Source organism: Pseudonaja textilis, chromosome 4 (assembly GCF_049901715.1).
Source record: "Pseudonaja textilis isolate UNSWEBS1 chromosome 4, rPseTex1.2, whole genome shotgun sequence".
NCBI lineage: Eukaryota > Metazoa > Chordata > Lepidosauria > Squamata > Elapidae > Pseudonaja > Pseudonaja textilis.
In genome coordinates, this window is record NC_141993.1 from 26,282,566 (window position 1) to 26,310,015 (window position 27,450).

Sequence of the window (27,450 nt, forward strand, 5' to 3'; positions counted from 1 at the left end):
AGATGCAAAATGAGGGACATAAGGAAATGTGAATGGCAAAAAATAAAATATGTTTTATTTATTTTAAGTTGAATTGTTAAATTGAATTGTTAAATTGTCCTGGTGAGTTGTCCTGTGGCAGGTTGACTATGGCAAGTTGTCCCAGTGTGAGTTGGCCATGGTGAGTTGACCATTCCAACTCCCTTATTTTTTTTAACATTAATTTTGCAGCAGATTATATTTATCTTCATAATGTGATGTTTTGGGACCTGTTGCTTTATTTGTTTTAATAGATCCTTGCCTGGGGATTACGGAACATGAAAAACTATCAAATGGCTTCTGTGACTTCTCCCAGTCTCATTATAGAATGTGGAGGTGTAATGGTAGAATCTGTAGTGATCAAAAACTTGAAGAGGACACCTAATTTTCCCGGATCTGTTCTCTTCATGAAAGTGGTATGATACCGCAAAGAGTTCATAGCAAAAATGTATAGCACATTTTGACTACATATTGATCATTAAAAAATAGAACCAGTTGATACATATACACTGTATTTAATCTGTAAACTGTCCAGAGCAAAAATTTAAACATTGTAAATGAATCCTATTTTTAAGTTTGCCTACAGTTTCAGTTGTAGTATGATTATACATCTCTATCCTCATTCAGAAGCAGATACATGTGGTGGAATGCTGAATTCTTATAACACAGATGTCATTATTATAAACACATACCAATGCACAGCACAAACTGGGAAAATTGTAGAATATCAGGCAGTATTCAGTATATCTCCCTTCCCGACTAAATGCTTCATTGCTTCCTTTGCTAAATTCATTATCTTCCATATCTCTTCCCTGAACATAAGACAGTTTTTTGTGAACTGAAGCAAAAATCACATTCTCCCGTCTAAATATATAAAACTGTATTAATTTGATTGTAGAATGTGGACCTTAATTTTCACCAGAGAAGAAAGTTTAAATCTTTAATCTCCATGCTGTGCTCCCAATCCATATAAATGTCTTTTGCACGAATACTCAGTGGGTTAAAAAAAAAATCAAGAAAACAGTTGCAACTATGTCATAAATCTCCATCAGATTTTATACGTGTTGATATACAGTGGGACTTTGGTAGTAATTTTTAATTGGTTTCGGGAGGCACGATAAGTATCAAAAACAATGAGTGCCAAACAAAATTTTCCCATAAAGAAAATGTAGCAAATCACAAGGTGGCCAGCACCAACAAGTTCTAGCTTGTATGTTGAGTATCAAACGATGACTACTGGGACAAAATTTTGTGTTGAGTACCAAATTCGATAAGTTTCAAAGCAATTGAGTACCAAGGTACCACTGTGCATTTAAAAATAAACGTCGCTTCAATTATTTTGACTTTTTATCTTCTCCTCCCCAGATGTTGCTGTGTTATGTATTTTTGTAATTGATTTTAAATGTAGTCTGTGTAATATGTATTTTGCTTGTTTTTAACTAGCTGTTGCCCAAAGAGGAATTGTACACTCCATCACTAGTTCTTAAAGTAATAGATCACAGGCAGTTTGGCCGTAAGCCTGTCGTGGGACAATGTACAATTGATTTACTGGAGAGGTTTCGCTGTGATCCTTATGCTACTAAAGAAGATATTGCACCACAGATGAAAGGTATAGTTATAAAATAAACACATTTTTTTCATTTATTTTTCTCTCAGTCTTGCTACTGCTAAGATAATCTATTGACTTTACAAAAGTTCCATTGAAATATCATTTTGGTGACAGTTTAACACAATAGCCATTAACATTCATGGTTTTGAAAATGTACCAGAGATGAATACATTACTTTCATAGCTCCTACTATAACTTTGTCCCACTTTTTAAATTCTAGCATACAGTTCTGTATTTAACTTCATTAAAAAGTTACCAGAATGTACAGACCATCCATTTCACTCCCTTGACAGAAGTTTTCTGTCTGAGCACTGAATGTGCCTCCTTTTGCCTTTTACCAAGACTTTGGGGTTCCCCCAAGCTTGGTGATAATTCCATCTTGCAGGAATGGGTTATTCTGGCAACACAAGCAAATTGCATTTGGAGCTGAAATACAGAACATGTTCTTTGCTCTAAAATAAACACTAATTTATGTATTTATATCCTGCCTTTTGGCAGCCAATGTCCTGAGCAATTTGACTTGGCAGTTAATTCCCCCAAATACAATTCATTTAGAGCAATGTTTTTCAAATTTGGCGACTTTAAGAAGTGTGTCTATGGACATTCTCAGTCATCCAGGTCATGGTTGTCCCAAAGGTGTTAAGAGGGTAATTGATTTTTTTTTTTTGAAGATGCCACTTCATTCAAGAACATCTTCGGCTTGATTGATGGTGGGGAATGGAGCCTTCCATTCCCACCATCCAGTCAGAGCCGAAGATGTTTCTTGAATGAGAAGTGAAACGTCTTCAAAGAAAAAAACAAGGAAGTCCAATTGCCTCTTGTTTAAGAAGTGTGGACTTTAGCTGCCAGAATTTTGGCTGGCGAGATCTAGGAGATGAAATTCATTCATTTTAAAGTTGCTAAATTTGAAAAACACTGATTTAGAAGAAGGAAGGCTATTTTCTTCCAGTTTTAATGTTCAGCAGCCCAGTTCTCTGGACTGTCCCATCTGGTAGAAACAAATAAAAGAGCAGAGCATTATGAGAAATAAAACCTGAAGTTATGATTCCTGAATGAATTACAAAACTGGCTCTTAGTGTTTCTTAGTTTAATGAATTATTTTATCTGCAGTTACTATTCTAGCAGCTGCACCTTGCCGAGATGTTGTAATTGAAGTGGAAGATGCCCAACCCTTACTCACTTCACAGGTAAACTTCTTGTTTACATACATTTTTCTGTGGCCAGTTCTTTTGTTTTTTGGCATGCAAATCTTACCAGACAATTTATCCATAATAATTGTTAAAAGATAATATGTTCTCTTATGTAGCCAGCATGTGTATCAATCACTCTGTGTTTTTCCATGGTTTTTGTCTGGGTAGATCAGGTTTCCCTATTTGGTGCTCTTCAGATGTGTTTGATTTCTTCAGTCAGTATGATGATACTCTGATGGGGTCTTATGGGAAGTGAAGACCAACATATTTGGAGATCATCAGCTAGGGAGGGTTGATATAAATTATTGCCTGGCTTATGTGTGTGGCTACAGTTCCTGAGTTGTCTGCCAGTAATCTTAGATTATATCTGCTCTCTAGTGAATAGACTGATAAATTGAACTGGTAGTTTGAAGGCTTATCTTCTGAAATCATCATCTAAATTTGGTTAAATGGGGGAGCACTCTCTCTGTCAGGTACCATTGGGAAAAAAAACAGCTGCATGACAAAATGATTTGGGTGAAATGGCACAACAATAAATTTAAAATTGACATAGCTATTCAACCTTCAAACGTATTTCCGATCAGAATCCTTCCTATTTCTGTAAAATAATCACTATTTAAATACAATTAGTTAGATAATTGCTGGGTTATCACAAATAGATATGAGACTAACCACTGATACTAAAGGGGCTATTTTAGTTTGTGCAGCTAAATGATGAAAATATTTAACATTAGATATTTAATTCAGAAATGTCAACATTTAAATTCAGTGACTTGTTCATTTTCTCTCTGTAATTGCAGGGTTTTAAAACTGTATTCTTCTTGCTTTAAGAATTCCTGTCCCCATCCTATTCAATCTGTGATAAGAGAGTCAGTTACAGTATATTATTACTCCTAATTTTATTTATTCCTTCATTTATTTCTTAAATTTGTTTGCCATCTATTTTGCCACAATGACAAATAAGAGTAGAAGAGTACTAGAATTAAGCTGTATAAGATGCAATAGAATTAATTTCAGTAATGTGTGTGTTCTTGCAGCTAATCCATTTCTCTATTATGGTATTTAGTCTGTTTATTCACTACAGATGATCCTTGAGAGTTACTTTGCAATTGTTCAAAAAAGCTACTTATGACCCGAATTCAAAGTTCCAACCGCCACCTCCTCAGAGTCACATGACCGCATGTTGTGCTCTTGGCAGTCAGCCTCCATTTACATCCATTTGCAGCTCCTTGCGATCATGTGACCATGATTTATGTCATTTGTGACAGAACCTGGCATTTACTTCAGGTTTCTGGCAAAAGGTACCCCCTAGCAAATAATGGGTTCACCTAAATACCATGGCAGTGGCTTAATCATCACCATGTTTACAACTGCCACATTCGCTTTAAAAAAAGTTTGTAGATGAGGTGAGGTCACATGGTGACCTGCTTAGTGACTGTCACATACTTATGATCATAATTGCGAGCTCAATTACAGACATAAGTTGAAGACTACCTGTAGAGCAATTAGTAGAAATAGGTCATTAAATATTGGACGCTACCTCAATGTGCATTCTTATGACTGCTATTTTTTATTGTTAACCTGGCATTTCACCAGAGAACAGATTATTAGAATTATGACTAAAAGCAAAGAGGTTATATTCCCTAGTTATCCTTCTGCGGTCTTTAACCAGCAAACAACTTAAGGACATTTTTCTCTATAGAAGATTCCAAAAATCTAAGATAATTTAAAGGCTAAATAGTCAATTTATAGAGATAAACTCCAATATTTTTTGTGGTAATTTTTAGGGGGGGAAAGCCAGATATATTCAGGTAGTCCTCAACTTATGACCACAATTGAGCTCAAAATTTGTTGTTAAGTGAGACATTTGTTAAGTAAGTTTTGCTCCATTTTACAACCTTTCTTGTCACAGTTGTTAAGTGAATCACTGCAGTTAATAGGTTAGTAACATGATTGTTAAGTGAATCTAGCTTTCTCCTTGTTCGTGCTTGTTAGAAGATCGCAAAAGGGGATCACATCTCCTTGGGACAGAGCAAAGGTCATAAGTATGAACCAGTTGCCAAGTACCTGAATTTTGATTACATGATCATGGGGAGGCTGCAAAGGTCGTAAAGTAGTCATAAGCCACTTTTTTCAGTGCTGTTGTAACTTTGGTCACTAAATGAACTGTCATAAGTTGAGGACTACCTGTACTATATCTTATATACTAAATCAGATGTTTGCATATATTGCATATTGAGTAAAAAGATGCTAAGTTCAACTCATGGCATCTCAAACTACAGGGATTACAGGAGAGCAACTGAAAAGATTCCTAATTAAATTTCTTTTCAACCCCTACCAGTCAGAACAGTGATACTTATAAAGAAATTCAATAGGCCAAAGTGATGTTAGAGATTAACTACAGAATGGCATCTGTGTGCATGCTTAGAATAATGTATTACGTATAGGATACCTGAAATAATTGAAGACCAGTTAGTAAGCTACAGTGCCTTTTTTAAATAAAATAAGGATCACTTTAAGGTGCTTCAAGAAAACATAAGAATTAAATAATTTATTAAATTTTGAAGGCCAATGTACATTATTGAGTTCCTTTTGGTGAGAACCATTGATGATACAACTTTACACCAGTAGGTCTGCATAATCTTTGCACTATTAATAGCAATTGTAACGATAAATTTTCTCTAGATGTGCAGTTTCAGGCACAAGGCAAGTTGACCAAATAAATATCATTAATGGTTATATTTTGCTATATGGAATATTTTGATTGATATCTAGCCATCAGCACATGGAATTACGACATGGTAAACATATTTAAGCATAAAGGGAGGTTTAAATCTAATTTTGTACAGTGTGTTAGTTTATCTGGAGCTGAACGTTCCTTTAAAGATGCAGCATTCTAATTTTTTCTGGAACAGAATGGAAAATAAAGACTTCTTAGAACAAATGATGTGCAGATCTCAGATTAGTATGACAGATGCAGAACTTTCACGATCTGCATTCCAATTTCTAGTGCATAAGCAGTATGTCAGCTGCACTCAGCAAAATGGCTTCTCCAAGAACAGTACATGTATGTATAGATGGAAAAAAAATGCATGGGGATTATTCACCTTCGATGCTTTTTATTATTGAGCTTTCATACCACTTTTCAATATTTCACAGAGGGAGGTTTTGGAGAAAAACAAAAGTTTCAGTTCAAAACTTTGAGGCAGTTGAAAACTACATCTTTCACTGGGAATGGGAAAAGTTGTTTTCACACAGATGTGTTGCCACTAACATATGGCATCTGACTGACTTGCTAACAGTAAAACATTATGTATGCATCCTCAAAAATGAATCCAATGAATTCAGAGGAATAGACTCCAGTCTAAATGGCCATAGGATTTGCAGTCAATCAAAATAAAATTCCATTGCTTGATATGACCGATTTTTTTTTCTGCCACTGGAGAACAAAATTTGGTAGTGATTACTTTTACATGATTTCTCCAAAATCTCAAAGCACTAAGTATGTAATAAATTGATGAAACAACTTTCGGGGGTCAGTGATTGCTTATGGGTTCTATCATCAACTGGGTTCCTACTTAGAAATTGTAATTTTATCTTGCTGTGAAAGCCGATTTAAAGACTTTCAGCATAATCTATGAAAATAATACTTATTATAAGAAATAATTTACAGAAGATCCTTTTTTGGTAAAAACTATAAAACTCAGCCTAGCCATCCTCATAGGGGTTTTGTTATAATAGGGAAAAACGGATGACGTAAAAGCATAAAAGCAGGATATAAAATACATACATACATATAAACATAATATATTCTATTCTACTTTCTGTTCATGTGGAAAAATTGAGTTATTCTTTATCACGCTTCATGAGGCAGAATTCCTGCCTTGTCTGAAGGCAACAGGCAAGCTTAAGGGCATAGGGCAAGCGCAAGCTACTTATTATGCTCCTAACTCTAGTCCTCTTTCAAAGAAGCAGATTATTGGTCCATTCTTAATTTCTTGACATTCCTAACAAATCAATTAATCATCTGATTCTTGGGCTAATCCAGAAGTGTCCTGGAAATAATTTCAAGACATGATTCCTCTTTATGTTTATTTAATAAGATTTATGGAATTATAATACCTCTGGTGGATCTGAATGAACTTCTTAACTAAAGACACGGGCAATGTTCAGAGAAAAATAAAGCACATTATTTGAAAATATAACTGTAATCCAAAACCACATTTTGTTTTCTATAATATTGTATCAAACGCAGATGTTTGGTTTTATTTTAATTGTTCTGTTTTGGTTTTCCCCACCGATCCACCCCGGATATGTTTTCATGATCAGCTCACTGAAAAGGTAATTGAAGCACATCTATGTCATTGGAATTATTGATGTTATATCCATTAATTTTAGCATGCACGAATTTAATATGCACTACTTAATTGAAAAAAGCTGCCAGAGTCCCTTTATTTGAGAAATAGCTTTATAGGTCCAAAGGATTTAGAAGCTTCTTTGTGAAAAATAATGGAACAGAGTTAATTGAATACGACCCCAAGAATGTTTGCTATGGTATAATGTATATTATAATGGTTTATTTTTCACAAAAAGGCTTCTAACCCTAAATCTAACCTTAACTCTGTATCTCTTTGAACAGAAAGAGGCTTAAATCAATGGAAGAGGAAGGGATTTGGGGTGTGGCTTAAGGAATTGTAACCTAATATGGCAGAAAGAAATGAAATTGAGGAAATTAAGTGTACAGTATAGCTAAAATAATTATCCCAAAGATTGTTATTGCTTCCTTTTAGTTTTTAATTTTTTATTCTTTAGGAAAAAGAAGTTGTGGACTGGTGGAGCAAATTTTATGCTTCAATAGGTGATACTGAAAAATGTGGACAGTACCTTCAGAAAGGATATGGTACATTGAAGGTATATATTTTATGGATGAGATTAGCATTGGCTTCCAAGTTTAAAAAAATAATAATGTTTAAAAATGACTAGGTTTTAGATCAATACCTTTGTTCGCCCAATTCATCCTATCTAGAAAAAAAATGTAGTAGAGACCTTATATCAAGGCTGTCAAACTCCCAGCCCGTGGGCTGGATGAGTCACAAGCTGGCCACGCCCATGCCCGGTTTAGTGAAGGGGAAAAAAAGTCCCAATACGTCATGTGATGACACCATGATGATGTGAGTTTGACACCACTGCCTTATATTTATTATGATAATCCGCAGTATTACAATGCTGTTTTTCATATTCGCTGATCGCAAAAAGGAGACGTGAGACTCAGTGACCTTTTTTTAAGCTCTTTTATTTAGTTCTGAGATCGGCTCGGCTTTCCTCGGATCGGTGGTGGCTTATATTGAACTTGCCTTGCCAGCCACGGCCAATGACACCGTTTCAAATCCCCCGCGATCGATTTCCTCCAATCGCGGGCGATTTGCAACAGGCCAATCGCTGCGGCTCACTCAACCAATCCGAGCGCCGTGCGTCCTGGCCAATCAGGGCGGGGGGTTACAAGAATGCTAATGTAGCAATACAGACCATTGTTATTTGTTTGTTTTTATTTCGGGGTGGTACTTTTATGCTTTCAAGTCATTGTTGACTCCTGGACAAGTCCCTGCAGTTTTCTTCACAAACTTTTTCAGAAATGGTTTGGCATTGCTTGCTTCTAAGGCCTAGTCACCTAACTAGCTTTTGCTTACGCTGGAACTAGAACTCTGTGGTTTCCAGCTTGGTGCCTTAACCACTAGACCAAAATGGCTCTTTATGCTATTGCTCACTAATTTATTGTTTGAATAATCTGGTTTTTTTTTTACCATTTTACCATTATCGAAAATTATTTCATAAATACAATTAAATATTTTCCCCACATCATTATATTTGTTTGAAGATGGGAATATTTTTCCTTATTTTAAATTTCTCAGCATCTGTCACTGACATATACACCACAGTTCTTTTAACCCTTAACCCTTTTAATTGTGGCACTCACTTTTGTTTGTAGGTTTATAACTGTGAACTGGAGAATGTACCTGACTTTAGGGGTTTAACAGACTTCTGTGATACTTTCAAACTATATCGAGGTAAAAACGAAGAAAATGATGACCCTACGGTTGCAGGAGAATTTAAGGTACAATGAAAACAACAAATATATTTGCAATAGAAAGTGGGATACATTGATTTCATCTCTCTTCACAAGTCCACTGAGAATGCAGTCAAACTAAACAGTGCAATTATTCCGTATTTTCTCATGAACAGATTTGTGAAAATAAAATAAAAAACCTGAAGCAGAGGAAAAACATGATGGGTATAAAGGATCAACATTATTGGGCCAATAGTAAAACTACTTTTTTGAGGAATGGCTCTTTCTGGAAAGACAAAGAGAAAATGGGATGTGTGTGTGAAATGATTGCATTATGTGTACGATGGTGATCCATTCTCCCATGATCTTATTTATGTTTTTAGTTTTATTTCATGGATATTTTAGCCTTCATTTAAATATTTGTTTTACTGTATACCATGCAGAGTCACATTATACAAGAAGGATAGCTATATGAGAGAGAGAGAGAGAGAGAGAGAGATGGAGATGAATATGGGTATGTGTGTGGGTGGATGGGTAGGTAGATGAGGGAGGGGAGAGAGAGAGAGAGAGAACAGGTAGATACAAGAAGCTTCAGAGAGAGAAAGGGAGAAAGAAAACAACATGACTTACAGTTTATCCCTGATTTCTGCCACAATGCATTCATATTCTTGTCAGATTGTCTCAAGGGAACAAGTGTAGCAGCAGTCCACAGGATGAATGGCTGGAAGTTTCAAATATTCAGTCTCAGAAATGTTCTGAGATTATATACCCTGGCCCAATCTCCTACTCATGAATAGTTGTTTGATAGTTATTGCTGTCACCCCATATTTTTCCTTGGCATCCTCATTCCTAACTTAGTCGATGAAAGAAACAGAACCTGTATTATCCTTCTGGCATATAAAGGGTAATGAAATTTTAAAAAGATTTAAGTACAGTATCCTGACCCTGTAGCTTATAGGCATATGACGAAAGATTACAGTACTTCCTGCTATTGGGAGAGAGACCAATCTTATCTGAAATAAATGAAATCAAACTTTATTTTAAAAATGCAGGCAGTATGAAATGTTATTTGCCAAAATATATTCCATGTGTTAAAAGTAATGAGCCGAGGTTGATTCAGTTTTCAAATTAAATTTCAGTTCACACAAAGTTAATAAAAAATGATATAAGCTTCTTTACAACAATTAGATATTCCATTAAATGTTCTTTTTGTGCAACTAAATAAAAACATGGGCAAAAAGTTTTAACTACAACATACACATACACACACACATAAATGGAAATCAAATGCTAACATTGTATTCTGCTAAACTGGCTTATTTATTGGCTATTTCTTTTTAAATAAAATCATCTCAAGCAAAATCCTCTGAAATTTATACCAGATAGCTAACAGAATTATTGGGAGATATTACCCCAAATACAACTTCATCTTCCATTTCTGAGGAATTAGATAAAATTTATTAAATCTACCATAAAGGAAAGATATCAGGAAAAACTGTGTTTCACACATGTGATAGAGTATCTATCCCTCAAATATTGATTGAAACATTGGCTATCAAATGAATATAGAGTTTTCATTGGACACACTTGTTACAGCATCAGTCAAGAAAATGAGAGTTATCCAAATATGTTTAAATTAATATTTCTAAAGTACTTTCTTAATGCAAAATGTTAATCAAAACAAGTTCTCATTTGTAGTCAGAACAATACAAATAGATCAAGTCAAATTTTGCAAACAAATATTTTTTAATGAAAATAATGAAGTATGATTGTGTATTAGGGCTGGATACCATTTTAATAAATGAACGAATAAATGTGATATCGTATGTTCATACCTTCCTTGACTGTAATAAGGCTTGTTTTGGCTTATTTACTATTATTCATGTGATTTAATAGGGCTCTTTCCGGATCTACACATTACCAGATGATCCAACCGTACCACCTCCTCCTCGGCAGTTTTGTGAGTTGCCAGACAGTGGGCCTCAGGAATGCATTGTACGGATTTATGTAGTACGAGGCTTAGAGCTCCAACCTAAAGATAATAATGGACTGGTAAGTTAATAGCTCCAGCCAATAGTACCAATTAGAGCAGTGTTTCTCAATCTCAGAAAAGGTTCAGGGGAGTTGGTCCAGACATCTTAAAGCTACTGAGGTTGAGATTCAGTAGATTAAAGCATTGGGGTGCATTTACTGGTAAATAATGAATTGGAATGTAATTGACAGGAATGAAGTGACATGCAGTGTTCCTAAATAAAAGCGTTTCACTAAAGGTATCTGTTAAGTTTGAGCAATGAGAGGCTGAACCAGAGCATGAGTGCAACAGTACTTTATTTTACAAATAAAGGGCTGACCGCGCTTGCCAAGCCTGGAACTGGCTCGCAGCAATCAGCAACCAGTTGGACCCCGCAGCCTGCTTTTATAGCTGGCTGCTGGGGAGAACCAACCAATGGGAATGGGGGAATATCGCCCACACAAAGTGAGTGGACCTGAGTGAGAACTCCTTGAGTCCTCAGGACATAACACCCCTTCCCCCCAGATGCGAACACGCATAGTCCTTGAGGTAGACGGGGGGTTTGTGTTGGCGCCCGGAGTGGCGCAACTCGGGAACATTGTCTGTCTGTTCAGTATCAGTCTGTGACGGTTGAGCTGGCATAGTGTCGCCAACACTCTCTCTGGACTGGGCATCCTCGGGAACCACCGGGTTGGTTTCTGGGGTCGAGCTCTCGTGGGTTAGACCAGGTTGGTCAACTCTCTGGGCGCTGTTGTCCGAGTTTGGGCTGACCGGAACGACCGCTGGCGCAGACTGGTCGCTGGGTGCGGTGTGGCTGGGCGGCGGATGAGACGGTTCCCCTTCGACTGGAGGCTCTGGATTCTTGTTTGCGAGGTTGCTGAGGCGCCTTCTGAGTTGGTCTATGTGCCTCCTCCAGACGCGACCATCCTCCAGCCGGACTCTATACGATCTCGGCCCGGTGACGGCGATGACCTCGCCCGGAATCCAAAGCGGGTCCCCAGCGAAATTCCTTGCGAATACCGGCTCCTGTAACATAAAATGTCTAACCCCCGAAGTGGAAGCAAGGGGAGAGTCAGGGCAGTATTGTGGGTGCAGTCTATCTAATACAGTCCTCAGGCGCCGGCCCATCAGAAGTTCCGCTGGGGACTTATTGGTGACTGCACAGGGGTTGAGTGCTGGCTCATCAGGAACCGTGAGAGTTTGTGGTGCCAGTCATCTCTGCCAAACCTAGCGAGGGCCTCTTTGGTGGTCCTGACGGCCCTTTCAGCCAACCCATTACTCGCAGGGTGAAATGGGGCTGTGAAAATGTGGCGAATGCCAAGGTTGGCTGCAAAACGGCTGAATTCTACTGATGCGAACTGTGGGCCATTATCGGAGACCAAGGAGTCGGGTAGTCCATGTGTAACTAACAGGCGCGTTAACACGTTGGTGATTGCTAGTGTGGTGGTCGTGGATAGCTGTGCCACGCCTATCCACTTGGAATAAGCGTCCCACGACCACTAGGAACATCTTTCCATGCACGGGCCGGCCAGATCGATATGGATTCTAGACCAAGGGCGCTGGCGCTCTCCATCTGGTAGGGGTGGCGATGGGGGAGCAGGACGGGATTCCTGGCAAATGCTGCAGGAACTTACCCAATTGACAATGTCCTCGTCTAGACCCGGCCACCACACGTAGCTGCGTGCCAACGCCTTCATTCTCACAATGCCGGGTGTCCCTCGTGCAACGCTCCAGGACTCGGGTACGCAGCGAGGTCGGAATGACCACTTGAGTGCCCCACAGAAGACAACCCTGCAAACTGGACAGCTCCTGCATGCGAGTCTTAAAGGGTGCGAATTTGTTATCAATGTTGCCTCCCGGCCACCCTCCTCACCCAGTCGAGCACCTGGGCGAGCGTTTGGTCTGCCTTGGTTTTGGCGGCGATGTCAAGGGCGGTGATGGGCAGGTCCAACTGTGTGATTTCAAAAATGGCATTGACAGGAGCTGGGTCTTCAGCCGGAGCGGGTAAGGGGCAGCGACTGAGCGCGTCAGCGTGGGATAGAGTTTTGCCCGGGCGGTGGATAAGTTTGTATGAGTAGGCCGCTGGGAAAAGTGTCCACCGTGTCATCCGAGGGGAGAGGACTTGAGGTGTCTGTTTGTCGCCGGCCAGTAGGCCCAGAAGGGGCTTATGGTCGGTGACCAGTTCAAGAAGTGGCCAAAAGGAATTCGTGAAACTTTTTCACGGCTGCAACAGCTGCTAGGGCTTCCTTGTCAATTTGGCTGTATTTCGCTCCGTGGCCGAGAGCGTCCTGGAGAAAAAGGCGATGGGGGCCTCGGCGCCATTGGCGAGTCGGTGACTAAGGACCGCCCCAATTCCAAAAGGGGATGCGTCTGCTGCCAGTACTAAAGGAAGGTTGGGGTCGAATTGGATGAGCACTGCCTCTGACGTAAGTAGTGATTTGACGGCGTTAAACGCCTGGTCTTCTTTGTGCCCCCAGTGCCACGGTGACTTTTTGTCTAGTAATCTGTGTAGGGGTTCGGCTACTGAGGGCTTTATGGGGCAAGAAGGATGCATAAAAGTTTAGGAGCCCCAAGAAAGCTTGTAGCTCCGTTTTGGAGGTCGGTGTGGGAGCTTCGTGGATCGCCCTAACCTTGGACTCCAGGGGGTGAATGCCAGAGGCGTCAATTTTATAACCCAGAAAGTCCACCTGTCTAGTGGCAATGGCGCATTTTTCTTTTTTTAACTTGAGGCCATGCTGTCTGAACCTCTCTAACACTGCTCGCACTCTCTGGAAGAGTTGGGGTCTGTCCCTGGCCGAGACCAAGATGTCGTCAAGTAGGGTACTACACCAGGGAGGCCCTGTAAAATCCGCTCCATGAGGGACTGAAAAATACCCGGGCAACACTTACGCCAAATTGGAGACGCTTGCATCGGAAGGCACCCCTGTGAGTGACGATGGTCTGAAGTTCCGCTGTTTGGTTATCAACAGGGAACTGTTGATATGCTTGAGACATGTCCAATTTAGCAAAAATACTGCCCGGTTCGAATGTGTGCAATACGTGCTGAATGACGGGCACAGGGTAGGCGCTAACTTGTAAATATTTATTGATTGTTGTCTTGTAGTCCGAGCAAATTCTCAGGCTACCATCTTTTTGAGGGGTGTGACAATGGGCGTCTCCCACTTGGCGAAATCTGTTGGCTCAATGACCCCTTGTTTTAGTAGTTTATCCAATTCAGCGTCTAGTTTTGGTCGAATAGCAAATGGAACTCTACGTGGTTTTAATCTGATTGGGACTGCCTGGGGGTCAACGGTGAACGAGATGGGGTTCCATTATAACACCCCAGCTCTTCGCTGAACACATCTGCGTAGTCAGTGAATAAGGAGTCAGTGTCTGAGGTTGAGACAGCATGGACTCCTGTTAACCCTAGGCCGAGGTGGGGAAACCAATCGAGCCCCAATAAGGTGGGTAGATTGCCGTTAACTACCACTAGAGGTAGGTGGCCTTTAAAAGCTCTAAAACTGACAAAGAACTTGCCTCTGCCGATCACGGGAATGGCCTTCCCCTGGTAGTCCTTCAGACCGAACTGGCATCTCTGAAGCCGGGTAGTAGATAGGCTGGGGTGGAGTCTCTTGAGGGTGTTCCACGAGATTATTGAGAGCGCTGACCCTGTGTCAACCTCCATGTGGCACGGTTTACCTTCTAGGGAAACGGAGAGAGAAATTTTACTAACAGTGTGGCCAGTACGCCTGGCAAGGCGGTGCGTGCGACAGTTTAATACTTGCCTCTGTGGTCCCGAGTGCGAGGACGGGGTCTGTGTGCAGCGCTTTGGGGGCTTGGCAGACTCTCGCAATGTGCCCCTCTTATGGCAGTTGTTGCAAACGGCTCCTTTAAACTTGCAGGTGGCCCTTTGATGTGATCCCCACAGGCTAGGCACAGCGTGATGTGCTTGGGTGGACCGGTGTATTCTTGTTTGGCCCCTACCTGCGATTGGTGAGGCGATGGACATCGTTCTCATCGTTGTGGGCTTCCTCCGCTTCCACCTCTTCGGAATGGACTGGGAACGATGCTAGCTTGGCACTTGGGCCCTGAATTTCGGTGGCTGAGTTCGTTGCTAGCTCGGCTGCTAGGGCCTCCTCTACGCTTGCGCAAGGTTGAGGTCTTTTTAGCTAGCAGTCGCCTCTGTAGGTTGAGATCCTTGACCCCACAAACTAATTGATCGAGGAGCATGTCCTCCAGGTATGTTCCAAACCCGCAGTGCAGGGCTGCTGTTCTGAGGGCGGCCATATATTGATTGATGGTCTCCTTACTTGATTGCTTCCTCATACGGAACGTGAACCTCCTGGCGATTTGTGAAGGTCTGGGAGCGTAGTGGTTAGTGAGGATCTCAAGCAACTCGACCACGGAATGTTTTTTAATTCTCTCGGCGCTACGAGTGCTGCGGCGGTATCGTAAACAGTGGCTCCGCAGTAGATTAGGAAATAGGATTTTTCCGATGCTCTCCCGCATCCGCCAGGCCGACCGCATCGATGTAATGATTGAAACGGTTCTTATACGATTCCCACTTCTCTTCGTCTGGTTTAAACGCGGGAATACTGGGTTGGAACTCATGGTGCTGGAACGGCTGGGCTACCTGCGGAAAAATCTCTCTGGGACTACGAGCGCTCGTGAGTTACTAGTGAAATCAGCTCTGGAGAGGTTTTTTGCTAACCTCTCTTTCTCTCTCTGGGTTACCACGTTGGCTGCTAGCCGTTGGAGGTGTCTAGATTCGCGCCAAAAAAAGTGGGCGTTAGTGACTCTCTACAGCGCTGTGCTGTGATTCCTACTGGCTCGAAATTCAAATGACACCCGCTTGAATTTCGCGCCAAATGCAGAGCGGCTGCGGCTCGCAGCGCTTCACTTTCCCCGTAGCGGGCTAACAAGCGGCTACAGACGCTTCTAACTTTTTGACTCAGACCGCTTTCTCTGGCTGCGGATCTGCGTTTGCTCTTTTGATCGCTGTTTTGTTAGCTGACCGCTTCTCTGGCTGCGGATCAGCTTTTCCTTATCGCCAGCCGATCGCTCTCTGGGCTGCGGATCGGTGGCTAGTGACTCAGCGGTTGCAAGGTGCATCTGGTAGCCATCCCACCTTCGTCGCCAGTGTTAAGTTTGAGCAATGAGAGGCTGAACCAGAGCATGAGTGCAACAGTACTTTATTTTACAAATAAAGGGCTGACCGCGCTTGCCAAGCCTGGAACTGGCTCGCAGCAATCAGCAACCAGTTGGACCCCGCAGCCTGCTTTTATAGCTGGCTGCTGGGGAGAACCAACCAATGGGAATGGGGGAATATCGCCCACACAAAGTGAGTGGACCTGAGTGAGAACTCCTTGAGTCCTCAGGACATAACAGTATCTTAAAACGGCATTTATTATGATCTGATAGCAATATGGAGGAAATTAATAAGATAAAGGTTCTGTATTTAAGAGCATAGCTACCTTCTCCATTTAAATGTTTGGAAATTTAGAATTTTTCTGTGACCTGAACAGTTGTGAACTTAACATTTATAACGTATTTTTGATCAGTCTAGCAATGAATGTTAACATATTTTTTAACATTATTATTATTAACATTAACAACTTTTTTGTTTATTTGTTTCCAAATAGTGTGATCCTTACATTAAGATCAGCTTAGGCAAAAAAGTTGTTGAGGACAGAGATCATTACATTCCCAATACACTGAATCCAATTTTTGGCAGGTAGGTAATTAAAATATTCCTCCTTCCCTTGTAATTAGAATTTGTGTACAGAATACCAGATTGGGATCATTCTATTAAAATAGTAAAATAAATAATTGCGAATTTATTTTCATATATGAAAAAATAGATATGTGTGAGAAAGAGGGGAAATGTGATATGGTTTTCTGGTTGTTTGTTTTTCCTGTCATTTCTGTTTATTTTATCTGGAGAATATCCTTAGTTGGATTAAAACTCAGAGAATAATTGTAATAGAATAAGAACAGTTCCCAAATGAGGAAAAAGCCCCTTGTTTTAAGCGTCCTTTTAATACCTGCAGAAATACTCTGAAACAGGTACTCTGGAAGTACATTTAAAGAAAGATTTTGGGAAAATTTAATTGATTTAATAGAATTATATATTCCTTACAAAACAGGTGTATCTGTACATTCTGATAATTTAAGAAATATTTTTGTAGAATCATAAAGTTTTCAAGGGATAGAGAGAGAGAGAAAGAGAGAGAGAGAGAGAGAGAGAGAGAAAGAGAGAGAGAAAGAAAGAAAGAAAGAAAGAAAGAAAGAAAGAAAGAAAGAAAGAAAGAAAGAAAGAAAGAAAGAAAGAAAGAAAGAATTGAATTGAATTCTTTATTGGCCAAGTATGATTGGACACACAAGGAATTTGTCTTGGTGCAAATACTCTCCGTATGCACCTTGGAGGTCTTCTAATCAGGGGTTCCCAGCCTTCAGGCCAGAAACTGGGCTATGAAAACAAGCAAAGCCCCATCTGGGGAATGCAGGCAGTACATGAAACCATGCCTCTCTCCACAGAACCTGTCCCCAGTGCCTAAAAGGTTGGGGGGCCCTGTTCTAATCCAATCCCTTTCCTAAATCAGGGGTATTTTTTTACAATTTTCCAGACAGATGGCAGTCCAACCTTTGCTTGTAGTTGTCCAGTGGTGCCCACCCATATCTCTAAGAAGCAAAAAGCTTTTAACTGCTTAACAACTCTCACGATCAGAAAATTCCTCTTCTTTCTGAGTTTGGATCTCCTCTGTAAAACTTCAGTTCTTGTCCTTCCTTTGGACAATGTGTAGAATGAATCTTTCCTTTCAAGTACTGGTAGACCATCAATGTTACTCTTTTCTTTTAAACAACAGCACTTCAAACTACTCAGTTGTGTGAGCAGTACTAGTAATATTTTAGCTTTGTTCATCTTTTCAATATCCCTTTTCCGGAATTGAAATTTACTAGCTAATTCTGCATTTAGGATGTATGAATTGAGCTGCTTCTTGCCTCAAGAAAAGGATTTGAAAATTTCCGTCTATGATTATGATCTGATGACTCGAGATGAAAAAGTTGGTGAAACTACAATTGATCTGGAAAACAGATTCCTCTCCCGCTTTGGATCTCATTGTGGGATACCACAACAACACTGCGTGTAAGTCTTTCCTATCCCTATTAGTCCTCCACGGGCCCTGCTAAAACCAAATTATGGGCTTAATCTTGTGGTGTAAGCCACCTGGAATATAAGTAAATCACTCCAATTTATTGAATGATTGACTGACTAGTATGTCAGTCAATCATTCAATAAATTGGAGTGATTTACTCATAACAATCCAGGTGGGTTAGCATTTATCTTTCTCTTTCCCTTTATCTGGTTTATTTTTTTTTTAAAGATGTGTAACATGATTGGAATTGCACTTATTTCTTTTAAACTATAACAAATATGGAAAGAATGTAGTGTATAGCTTCTAGAATGCCTTCCAACTTAGATTTCAGTAGTGTCCTCATTTTCTTTGTCAAAACATGCTTTCTGTTCTTGTGTTGCATTCATGTATCTCTATGAATGTTACCAGGTAGTCCTCCACTTACGACCATACTTGAGCCAAAACTTATGTTGCTATGTAAGACATTTGTTATGTGAGTTTTGTCCCATTTTATGATCTTTCTTGCCACAGTTGTTAAGTGTAATCACTGCAGTTGTTAAAGTTAGTAATCTAGTGATTAAGTGAATCTGGATTCCCCATTGACTTTATTAGAGGATCACCAAAGTTGATGATATGACCCTGGGACACCACAACCACAATAAATATGAACCAGTTGCCAAAAATATGAATTTTGATCACATGCCCATGGGGATGCTGCAACCATTGTAAGTGTGAAAAATGGTCATAACTCATTTTTTTTGGTGCCATTGTGACTTTGAATGGAGACTAAACGAACTGTTGTAAGTCAAGGACTACCTATATTTACTGGGAAACCTAGTATGACCTGCATATATTCTGCTATGCATCAGATGGAAATGATGTTAGGAAAACTGACCGGTAATGTTACAAAGTTCTTCGCAAATGCCTCATCCAAAGAAATGCTGGGAGGGTTTTTTTTTCTTCTGGAATGTTCTTCTTTGCAACTCCAAACTGAGTTTTCAAGCCTGATCTTTCTTTTGCTTTTCCCATGACACTAAAATGATCCTGTCCAGATCTGAGAACTCTCTTTTCAAAGTTGTCTTATAATGTCACTGACTTGAGCCACTTTACATAATATCTTTCCACGTGACCTTTGGTGGGCACAAATAAATATGACCCATATAATCATACCCCCAAAAATCCACTTCTTCCTGAAATGACTTTTCCTACAGTTCTTTCCTACAGCTAAATGTTTACACCACAATTCTGTAAACTCAAACAGTGTTTTCCAGGGAATTTCATTTATAAACTCCTTTGGAGTTTCATTTAGAAAAGCTCCTTTGTGGGAACCATGGAAAATCTTTTTAAGCAATTCCATATATGCAACATTGCTTCTCTAAGTATCTGGAAAATGAATTTATAACAAACTAAAAACAGTTTTTAGGAGATTATTTTTTCTAAAAAGTCTAATATCATTTGTCATTTTGATATTACAGCTTTTCTTTCCTTCTACGTCCCCACCTTTTTTTTTCTTTGCAAGCAGTTGAATTTTACAACAATCACATCTAAGAGTAATCTAAGCATGTACAGTATGCCCAAAACTATAATGCATTTTTTCCAAAACGTGTTTTGTTTTCTATAAAGGTCAGGTATCAATACTTGGAGAGATCAGTTAAAGCCAACACAACTTTTGCAAAATCTTGCCAGAGTTAAAGGCCATCGTACTCCAGTCCTCTCTGAAAATGGAAAAAGAATTAGTTTTGGAGGAAGGGACTATACTTTGGAAGAATTTGGTAAATCCTTGTCTATTTACTGAGTGTTACTGATTCATATTTGCCAAATTTATCTCCATTATGCTTTTAACTGTATAGACCATAGGGTTGCATTTATGGGTAGTCCTTGTTTAACAGTCACAAATGAGACCAGTAACTTGGTTGTTAAGTGAAGTGGTCGCATAACCAAAGTCAAAGTTTCATTTTTTTTCCATCACAAGCACAAAATCCAGAAGTGATATGCAAATAAAAAACATAAATATGTTCTCCTCTTTGAACAGAACGATCAATTTAACCATTTCTGCTCTATCTTCCTTGCTAAAGGAAGTTGCTAAATAAGGACATTGCTAAACAACTCTCCATATATAAGAGGTGGTGATTTGGGATGCCAGCTCAGCAATGCTCAATGGACTTTTCTCTTGTACACTAGGAAAAGGGGGGAAATGTTCAAATAAAATGTGAGGGGTCCTTGGTGGTCTCTCAGCTTGTTTTCTTGCAGACATTTCATTACCCAAACTAAATAACTAGTGTATCATCATCAGTGTGAGTATCAGTGTAAGTATCATCAGTGCTAGTAAGAAGTGTGGTTTGGTTTGCTGTCAGTTTATATTCTAGTGCCTTGCCCTGTCGGTGTTGGTGGGAGTGGTCTTAGAGATTCTTTGGTTGGGCTGTTTTCTGTTGGCTTCTTTGCCACTATATAGAAGAAACAGGCAGAAGACTGGCAGAACACATCCATGGACACCAACTAGCAGTCAGAAGACATGATGCAAACGTTTTAATTTCACAACATATAGACAGACTTAACCTTAGTTTCAGTTGGAAAAATGTGACCATCCTAGAGCAAGTCAAAACCAAAAACACCAGGGGATTTCTAGAAGGCTGGCATTCTGGCAAATGAGCTATCAATAGACACATGGGTATTAACAACTTCTATAGACTATGCAAAAGAGACAATCAACAAGCCATAAAGGGAACAAAAAGACTCAAGCACTTCTCCATCAGCAATCAACAGCCAGATCATCATAGAGATTAACATCAGACCAACAATTAAGTAAATAATACCCCAATCAAGAAACTGCCAAAGAACTCAACAGTAAACAGGCCAACCAAAGAATCTCTAAGAGATTCACCAACACTGACATGGCAAGCCACTAGAATATAAACTAACAGAATAGAATTCTTTTTAGAATAGAATAGAATAGAATTCTTTATTGGCCAAGTGTGGTTGGACACACAAGGAATTTTTCTTGGTGCAAATACTCTCAGTATACATAAAAGAAAAGATAAATTCATCAAGAATCATAAGGTACAACACTTAATGATAGTCATAGGGTACAATAAGCAATCAAATCATACTAGGAAACAGTCAATATAAATCGTAAGGATACAAGCGACAAAGTTACAGTCACACAGTCACAAGTGGGAGGTGATGTGTAACAGTAATAGTAGTGCAGACTTTGTAAATAGTTGAACAGTGTTGAAGGAATTATTTGTTTAGCAGAGTGATGGCTTTTGGGAAAAAACTGTTCTTGTGTCTAGTTGTTCTGGTGTGCAGTGCTCTATAGCGTCGTTTTGAGGGTAGGAGTTGAAACAATTTATGTCCGGGATGTGAGGGGTCTGTAAATATTTTCACAGCCCTCTTTTTGACTTGTCCAGTATACAGGTCCTCGATTGAAGGCAGGTTGGTAGTAATTATTTTTTCTGCAGTCCTATAATAAATAAAGAATCTCTAAGAGATTCACCAAGACTGACAGGGCAAGCCACTAGAATATAAACTAACAGCAAGCCGCACTTCTTACTACTGTAGCACTGATGATGTTACCTAGTTTGGGTAATGAAACATCTGCAAGAAAACAAGCAAGCTCAGAGAGCATCAAGGACCCCCCGTTTCAACCCTGACCTACAAATGTTTTCCTTTATTGGTATTATTACATAAAATGTGTCAAAAAATTGAATCCCCTATATTTTAGATTTAAGGCACCACGTGTAGATATATTCTGAAACCAATATGTAGATGTAATAGTATGTGAGAAAAGCCTTGAGAGACAGCAAGGAAAGGATTACTAGGGAAGGGTCAAGTAAGAGTGGGCATAGCCCACAACTGTATAATGGGTGGAGAAAGAGAATCAGAAGGGACTCTCCCTAGCTTTCCAGGCATTTAAGGAGATAGCAGGAGATTTGTACTTTCAGACTTGCAAGATTCTGTAAATGTACCCTTACACTAAAGTAGAATTTGCTCACCTGATCGTGTTTCCTGTCTGGTCTATTTAGAAAGGTTTTACAACAGAAAGGCATGCCTACTGTCAGTGCTCTGTGTAGTGAGTTTCTTGTGATTTTCACTGTTTTTTTTCACTTGATTTCAGAGGTAAACAAAATATTGCACGAGCATCTGGGACCTGGAGAAGAAAGGCTGGCTCTTCACATTCTCAGAACTCAGGGCTTGGTGCCTGAGCATGTGGAAACCAGAACCCTGTACAGTACTTTCCAACCCAATATTCCTCAGGTATTCCCTCCCAAAAATTCTTTTCTTTCTAAGTTCATGAGATGCAGATCTGAGGAAAAAGCTAGACACAAAATGATTCCTACAATAGAGTTAGGTACCTTTCTACTCTTGCATCCACCTTTTGTCAGTAATTTTATAGGGATATGATCTTTTTTTAAGGGATATTCAGGTGTATGTCTAGGAAAAGCCCATTATGAATCACAACATGTGAATGAAATTAAATAAACATCCGTAACATAGTCTCCTACCCTATGATTTTTCTGATGAGGCTGACTACATAATACTTGATACTCCATGTTGCATTGTCATTGCTTTGTTTCATCCAGCTAGGGAGACCTGCATTGGCAGGTAATATGTACACACCTTGTAATACTATTTTTGTAAAATAATTCTTAGGGTGAAATATCACACACGCAATAAAAATAATAGTAGAAATATGTCATCCTAATCAGATGGTCATTATGGGAAGTACCTTGTGAAGGATGCTTCTGACAGTTAAAGTGAGTGCAATTTCAAAGCAATCCTACTGTGCAATATTATGACTTGCTATTATGGGTCAGAGTCCAAAGGGCTGTTCTGCGTATGTCCTGTGAATGGTCTTCTTTTCATAGAAGTGCGGTGTCCCACTCTATTGCAAAATGCTTTTGAAAAACCCATTAGTTTTAATCATAGTTTGTTCTTTGAATATAAAAGAATTAGGTGGAGCTTCACTCAGCACAATCCAGCCAAATGTGACCAGGGCATGCAGAGTGAATTCTTATGGGGTTTTGCATCCGGGTCATGTCATCAGATTAGAATACTGATAGGTTAAGAGATGGGTTTTCTTGTCTTCTTTATTTAAGATAACACCTGACATGATTATTATCTTACTGATTCAGGGGAAGCTTCAGATGTGGGTGGATGTTTTTCCCAAAAGCTTGGGCCCACCAGGTCCTCCTTTTAACATCACTCCTCGCAAGGCTAAAAAGTGAGTAAGCTCGGCTGAAGTTTGTAGCATGATATTTCGTGGCCCAGAAATATTGATCCCTTCAAATCGTTTCCAGGTGAATGAGAAGTTCACCTTGCAGTCTGTTCTCTTCTGTTTCCCCTTGTCACCAGCACTGAACTCAGATGGAAGCGAACACAAGAGCATTAAGCCTTCATTATTTCCATCTCTTGCATTGCAGGTATGAACTACGGGTGATAATTTGGAACACCAAGGATGTCATCCTGGATGAGAAAAGCATCACAGGAGAAGAAATGAGTGACATCTATGTAAAAGGGTAACAATGACATTGGCAGGACTTGTTGAAAATAGGAAAGCATGGTTCAGTGTTATGGAACCTGGTCACTTTGGCCTGCAATCATTAAGAAGTATTGGAATTGCAATATTCACATTCCATCATTTGGTCCATATGAAAAGCCATCCATTTGGATGCAAGGTTGTACAGTGTTTGTAGGTTAGAAAGGTTAGTCCATTAATCTTGACAACTTTCAGATGTATAGACTTCAGCTCCCAGAATTCCCCTGCCAGATTGGAGAACTTGGAGTTGACGTCTACATATCTTAAAGTTGCCAGGGTTGAGAAACACCGGATGGGTCACTTCTATGGACTTCACAGCTCAATTTGCTTGCTTCTGACTTGCAGCTGGATGCCTGGCCACGAAGAGTACAAACAGAAAACGGACGTCCATTATAGGTCCCTTGATGGGGAAGGGAATTTCAACTGGAGATTTATTTTTCCTTTCGATTATTTTCCAGCAGAGCAACTCTGTACAGTTTCCAAAAAGGTATGGACCCCAAGCCCAGCTCTGCAATAACCAATGTACATAAGAATGAGCACCTAAGCTTGTATCTATTTTAATGAAATCGTGAAAACCATTGTACATAAATCTGTAGGAAGAACCGTGAGGGATTTTTAGCTTGCCCTGCTTCTCTGGCTTACTCAACCACTTCTTCATCCACAGAAGAAAATAATTCTGACTTAATATTTTTCCCTAAGGATGGAAGAGCAAGGAGATGGTATATGGGTAATTCTGAACAGGAAATAGAAAAGAAAGGAGCACAACTCTTCCCTGTGTTGTTTTTTTCACTAAAGGCTTTCACCTTTCATGCCCATTTTTCATTTAAAACAACAACCATCAAATATGCTTGTCACATAATGTCTTATTTGAGAGATATTACATGGTGCAAGATAATAGCCTGGAAATATAAGTCACGTCATTTCAAGAGTGATTATGCCTATCAGTGGGCAGTCTTTCCTGTGATTGCAGCAAGCACCCATCCTCCCTTTTTTATTAATTTAAAAAGTTTGGCCGCCCATCTTACCACAAGGTAGCTCGGGGCAGCTTACTATATGTGTATGTGTGTGTGTGTGTGTGTCCCACGTCATTAGAGTTGTGCTTTTAAAGTTGTAGCAATGTTTTGGCAGAATCTCATCTGCCAGTATTAGGCTTCTGTATTGTGTTCGTCAGACGAACACAATACAGAAGCCTGATTATATATATATATACATACATACATACACAAACTATTAATAAGTTAAAACAAGCCAAACATTGCAATATATTTAAAGATGGGGAGGCCGAGGGAGCAGGATGGGGGGGGGGAGTGAGATCTATTGTTAATCAGCCACTGTGATGTTCCCCCATTGGAACCGCAAACTAGCTGGCAGAGACAGGTCTTTAGATTCTTGTGGAAGGGCAGGGAGGGGGGTGTTGAGGCTGACCTCACAATGGGGGTGGGTGGTGGGTGCAGAGGTGGCATTCAGCAGTTCTGACCAGTTCTGGAGAACCAGTAGCGGAAATTTTGAGTAGTTCAGAGAACCAGCAAATACCACCTCTGACTGGAGATTTTACAGTATCCTTCCCTTGCCACGCTCACCAAGCCACACCCACAGAACCGGTAGTAAAAAATTTTTTAATCCCACCACTGGTGGGGGGAGCAAGATGTTCCACAGGGCAGGTGCAATGGCAGAGAAGGACCTCTCCTGAGCCCTGTCCGCCAGAATTTTTGGCTGATGGGGCCCGCAGGATGCATCCCCTGCCAGCACAGGCAGGATAGTGGGACACCTTGCTAATACTTATTTCTGTGAAACACCTTTCTCTCTTTTTTTATTGTAGCAATGACAATAGAAGGAAAGTTCAATTTTTCAGGCAAAAGTTTTCACCAAAAAAAATGAATTTCGGGGATGCAAAACATATCAGATATTGAGGACAATGAAAAACGATATTCAATTCAAAATAAAAAGGCTGAGTAAAATACAATCAAAGATTATGAAATGAGTCAGAACAACTGAACCTTTGAAATATTTTCTATGAACTACAAAGATTGGGGTTGGGGGGATGTCACAGAAAAGACCCTCTCCTCCTAATTCTTATTCTGTTTTGCATTTTGCCAAAATGTGGCAGCAACATTACTAACTGATGTAAAGGTTAGGGATCGGATAGTGTGCTGAAAGCTTAACACAGTTCAACACAGATTGTTAGTGATTTACCAAATGCAAATCATGGAATTGCTACTAATCCCTAACAGTGGACAATTCCACACTTAAACTAGAAGGCAAAAAAAGTCACACATGAAGCAGCTATCTGCAACTCCTTAAAACAGATCTATCTTTTCCCAGGCTCATGTAGCATTGTCTCAAGTTCACAGGAGAAAAAAATAAGTTGCCAAAGATTTTTTTGTACAAGATTAACTGAATCTAGTTTATACATATGTTCCTTGAATACAAAGTGTTTAACCAGCTTTCAGTGGTCAGAGTATCACTGGCTTCTAATGTACCCAAAGAACTGAAGCTAATTGATCTTTTTAATCTCTGTAGATTTTCTTCAGGCAGAACTGAAATGCTGTTGATAGAAAGTGTTAGATAGATGATGCTAAGAGCACTTTTGCAAAAGATGATGAGGGAAATTCATTATACATTCCTTGCTTAGTCTCCTTCTCTTCTGATTTTGGCTCTTAGGAACACTTCTGGAGTCTTGACAATACCGAATTCAGAATTCCACCCAAGCTGCTTATTCAAATATGGGATAATGATAAATTTTCTTTGGATGATTATCTGGGTATGTATGAAGTATTTCAGGATGGGGATAGTTATGTCCTGATGTTCTGTGTGTGAGAAAATGATGTTTTCTTTCTCTGCCCTTTCTCTTTCCCTTTAGGTTTTGTTGAACTTGATTTGCACAATGCAGTGGTGCCAGCAAAGGTTTCACAAAAGTGCAGTTTAGACATGATTCCAGAGCACAAGCCAATGAACGTGATGAAGAATGTTAAGACTGCTTCACTCTTTGAACAAAAATCCATGAGGGGGTGGTGGCCGTGCTATGTTGAAAAAGATGGCTCCCGTGTTTTGGCTGTAAGGTTCTGTTAATACTTCTTAATGCTTGGGTTTTCGTTTCAGAATGGGACAAATCGCCATGGCCAACTTACCTCAGCTGACTTGCCATGGCTAACAGGCCATAGGACAACTCGCCACGGCCAACTCGCTACAGGACAATTCAATGTAGGACAACTCAAGAGAGGGACAAGTCTTGGTATGAGCCTTCTCAAGTTAGAAGTGCTCGGGTTCAAATCTAAAGCAAGACAAGGCCTGCTGCTACAGTTCACTTGTCTCTCTCTTGAATTATCCCACATTGAATTGTCCCATGGCGAGTTGTTCCATGGCGATTTGGCTGCAGTGTATTGGCTGGGGTGAGTCAACCGTGGTGAGACAATCGGGGCGAGTTGTCCTAGACCCTTTCATTTTGCTTCTCAAACTTTCACTACCCATCTTCCTTACAACAGATTTAAATCGTTTCAAAGGGGAATGCTGCACACAATATTTAGTAAGTAAGTAATTAAGTAAATGACAGTTCTACACCTGGAAGCGCCTTCCATGGGATTTTTCATTTCAGTTGTCTTGAGATTTATAATTCTAAACTATTTACATAAGCTCATCATTAAATTTTGCTTTATAGAATCCACTCCATTTCTGGTCATCCCATTTCTTTGACTCCTCCACAATAGATCCTCATAAAGGGACAGAATCCACAATTTATTTAATAACTGGTTTTTGCCCCAAATATTAAAGTAGTAGAGATTGAATTGATTATGAAGATAAATTCAAAGAAGTACCAATATGCAATGAAAATCAGTGCAACTAATGCACACAAAGCATACCCTTATGTCACAAAATCTGAATGTGATTTTTGCTTGGTGGATTGTGGGAT

General features: G+C 39.8%; 1 protein-coding gene across 1 annotated transcript in view; it reads left to right on the forward strand.

Moving 5' to 3' along the window:
• Nucleotides 1-27,450, forward strand: part of MYOF (myoferlin) — a 102,478-nt gene that overhangs the window by 70,499 nt on the left and 4,529 nt on the right. The window contains 16 exon segments of the mRNA XM_087932439.1: nt 273-434; nt 1,462-1,627; nt 2,738-2,814; nt 7,147-7,158; nt 7,630-7,728; nt 8,804-8,929; nt 10,778-10,933; nt 16,514-16,605; nt 17,848-18,018; nt 19,631-19,779; nt 22,122-22,261; nt 23,140-23,228; nt 23,428-23,523; nt 23,889-24,030; nt 26,205-26,304; nt 26,404-26,597. Coding sequence (XP_087788565.1) covers nt 273-434; nt 1,462-1,627; nt 2,738-2,814; nt 7,147-7,158; nt 7,630-7,728; nt 8,804-8,929; nt 10,778-10,933; nt 16,514-16,605; nt 17,848-18,018; nt 19,631-19,779; nt 22,122-22,261; nt 23,140-23,228; nt 23,428-23,523; nt 23,889-24,030; nt 26,205-26,304; nt 26,404-26,597 — 1,971 coding nt within the window.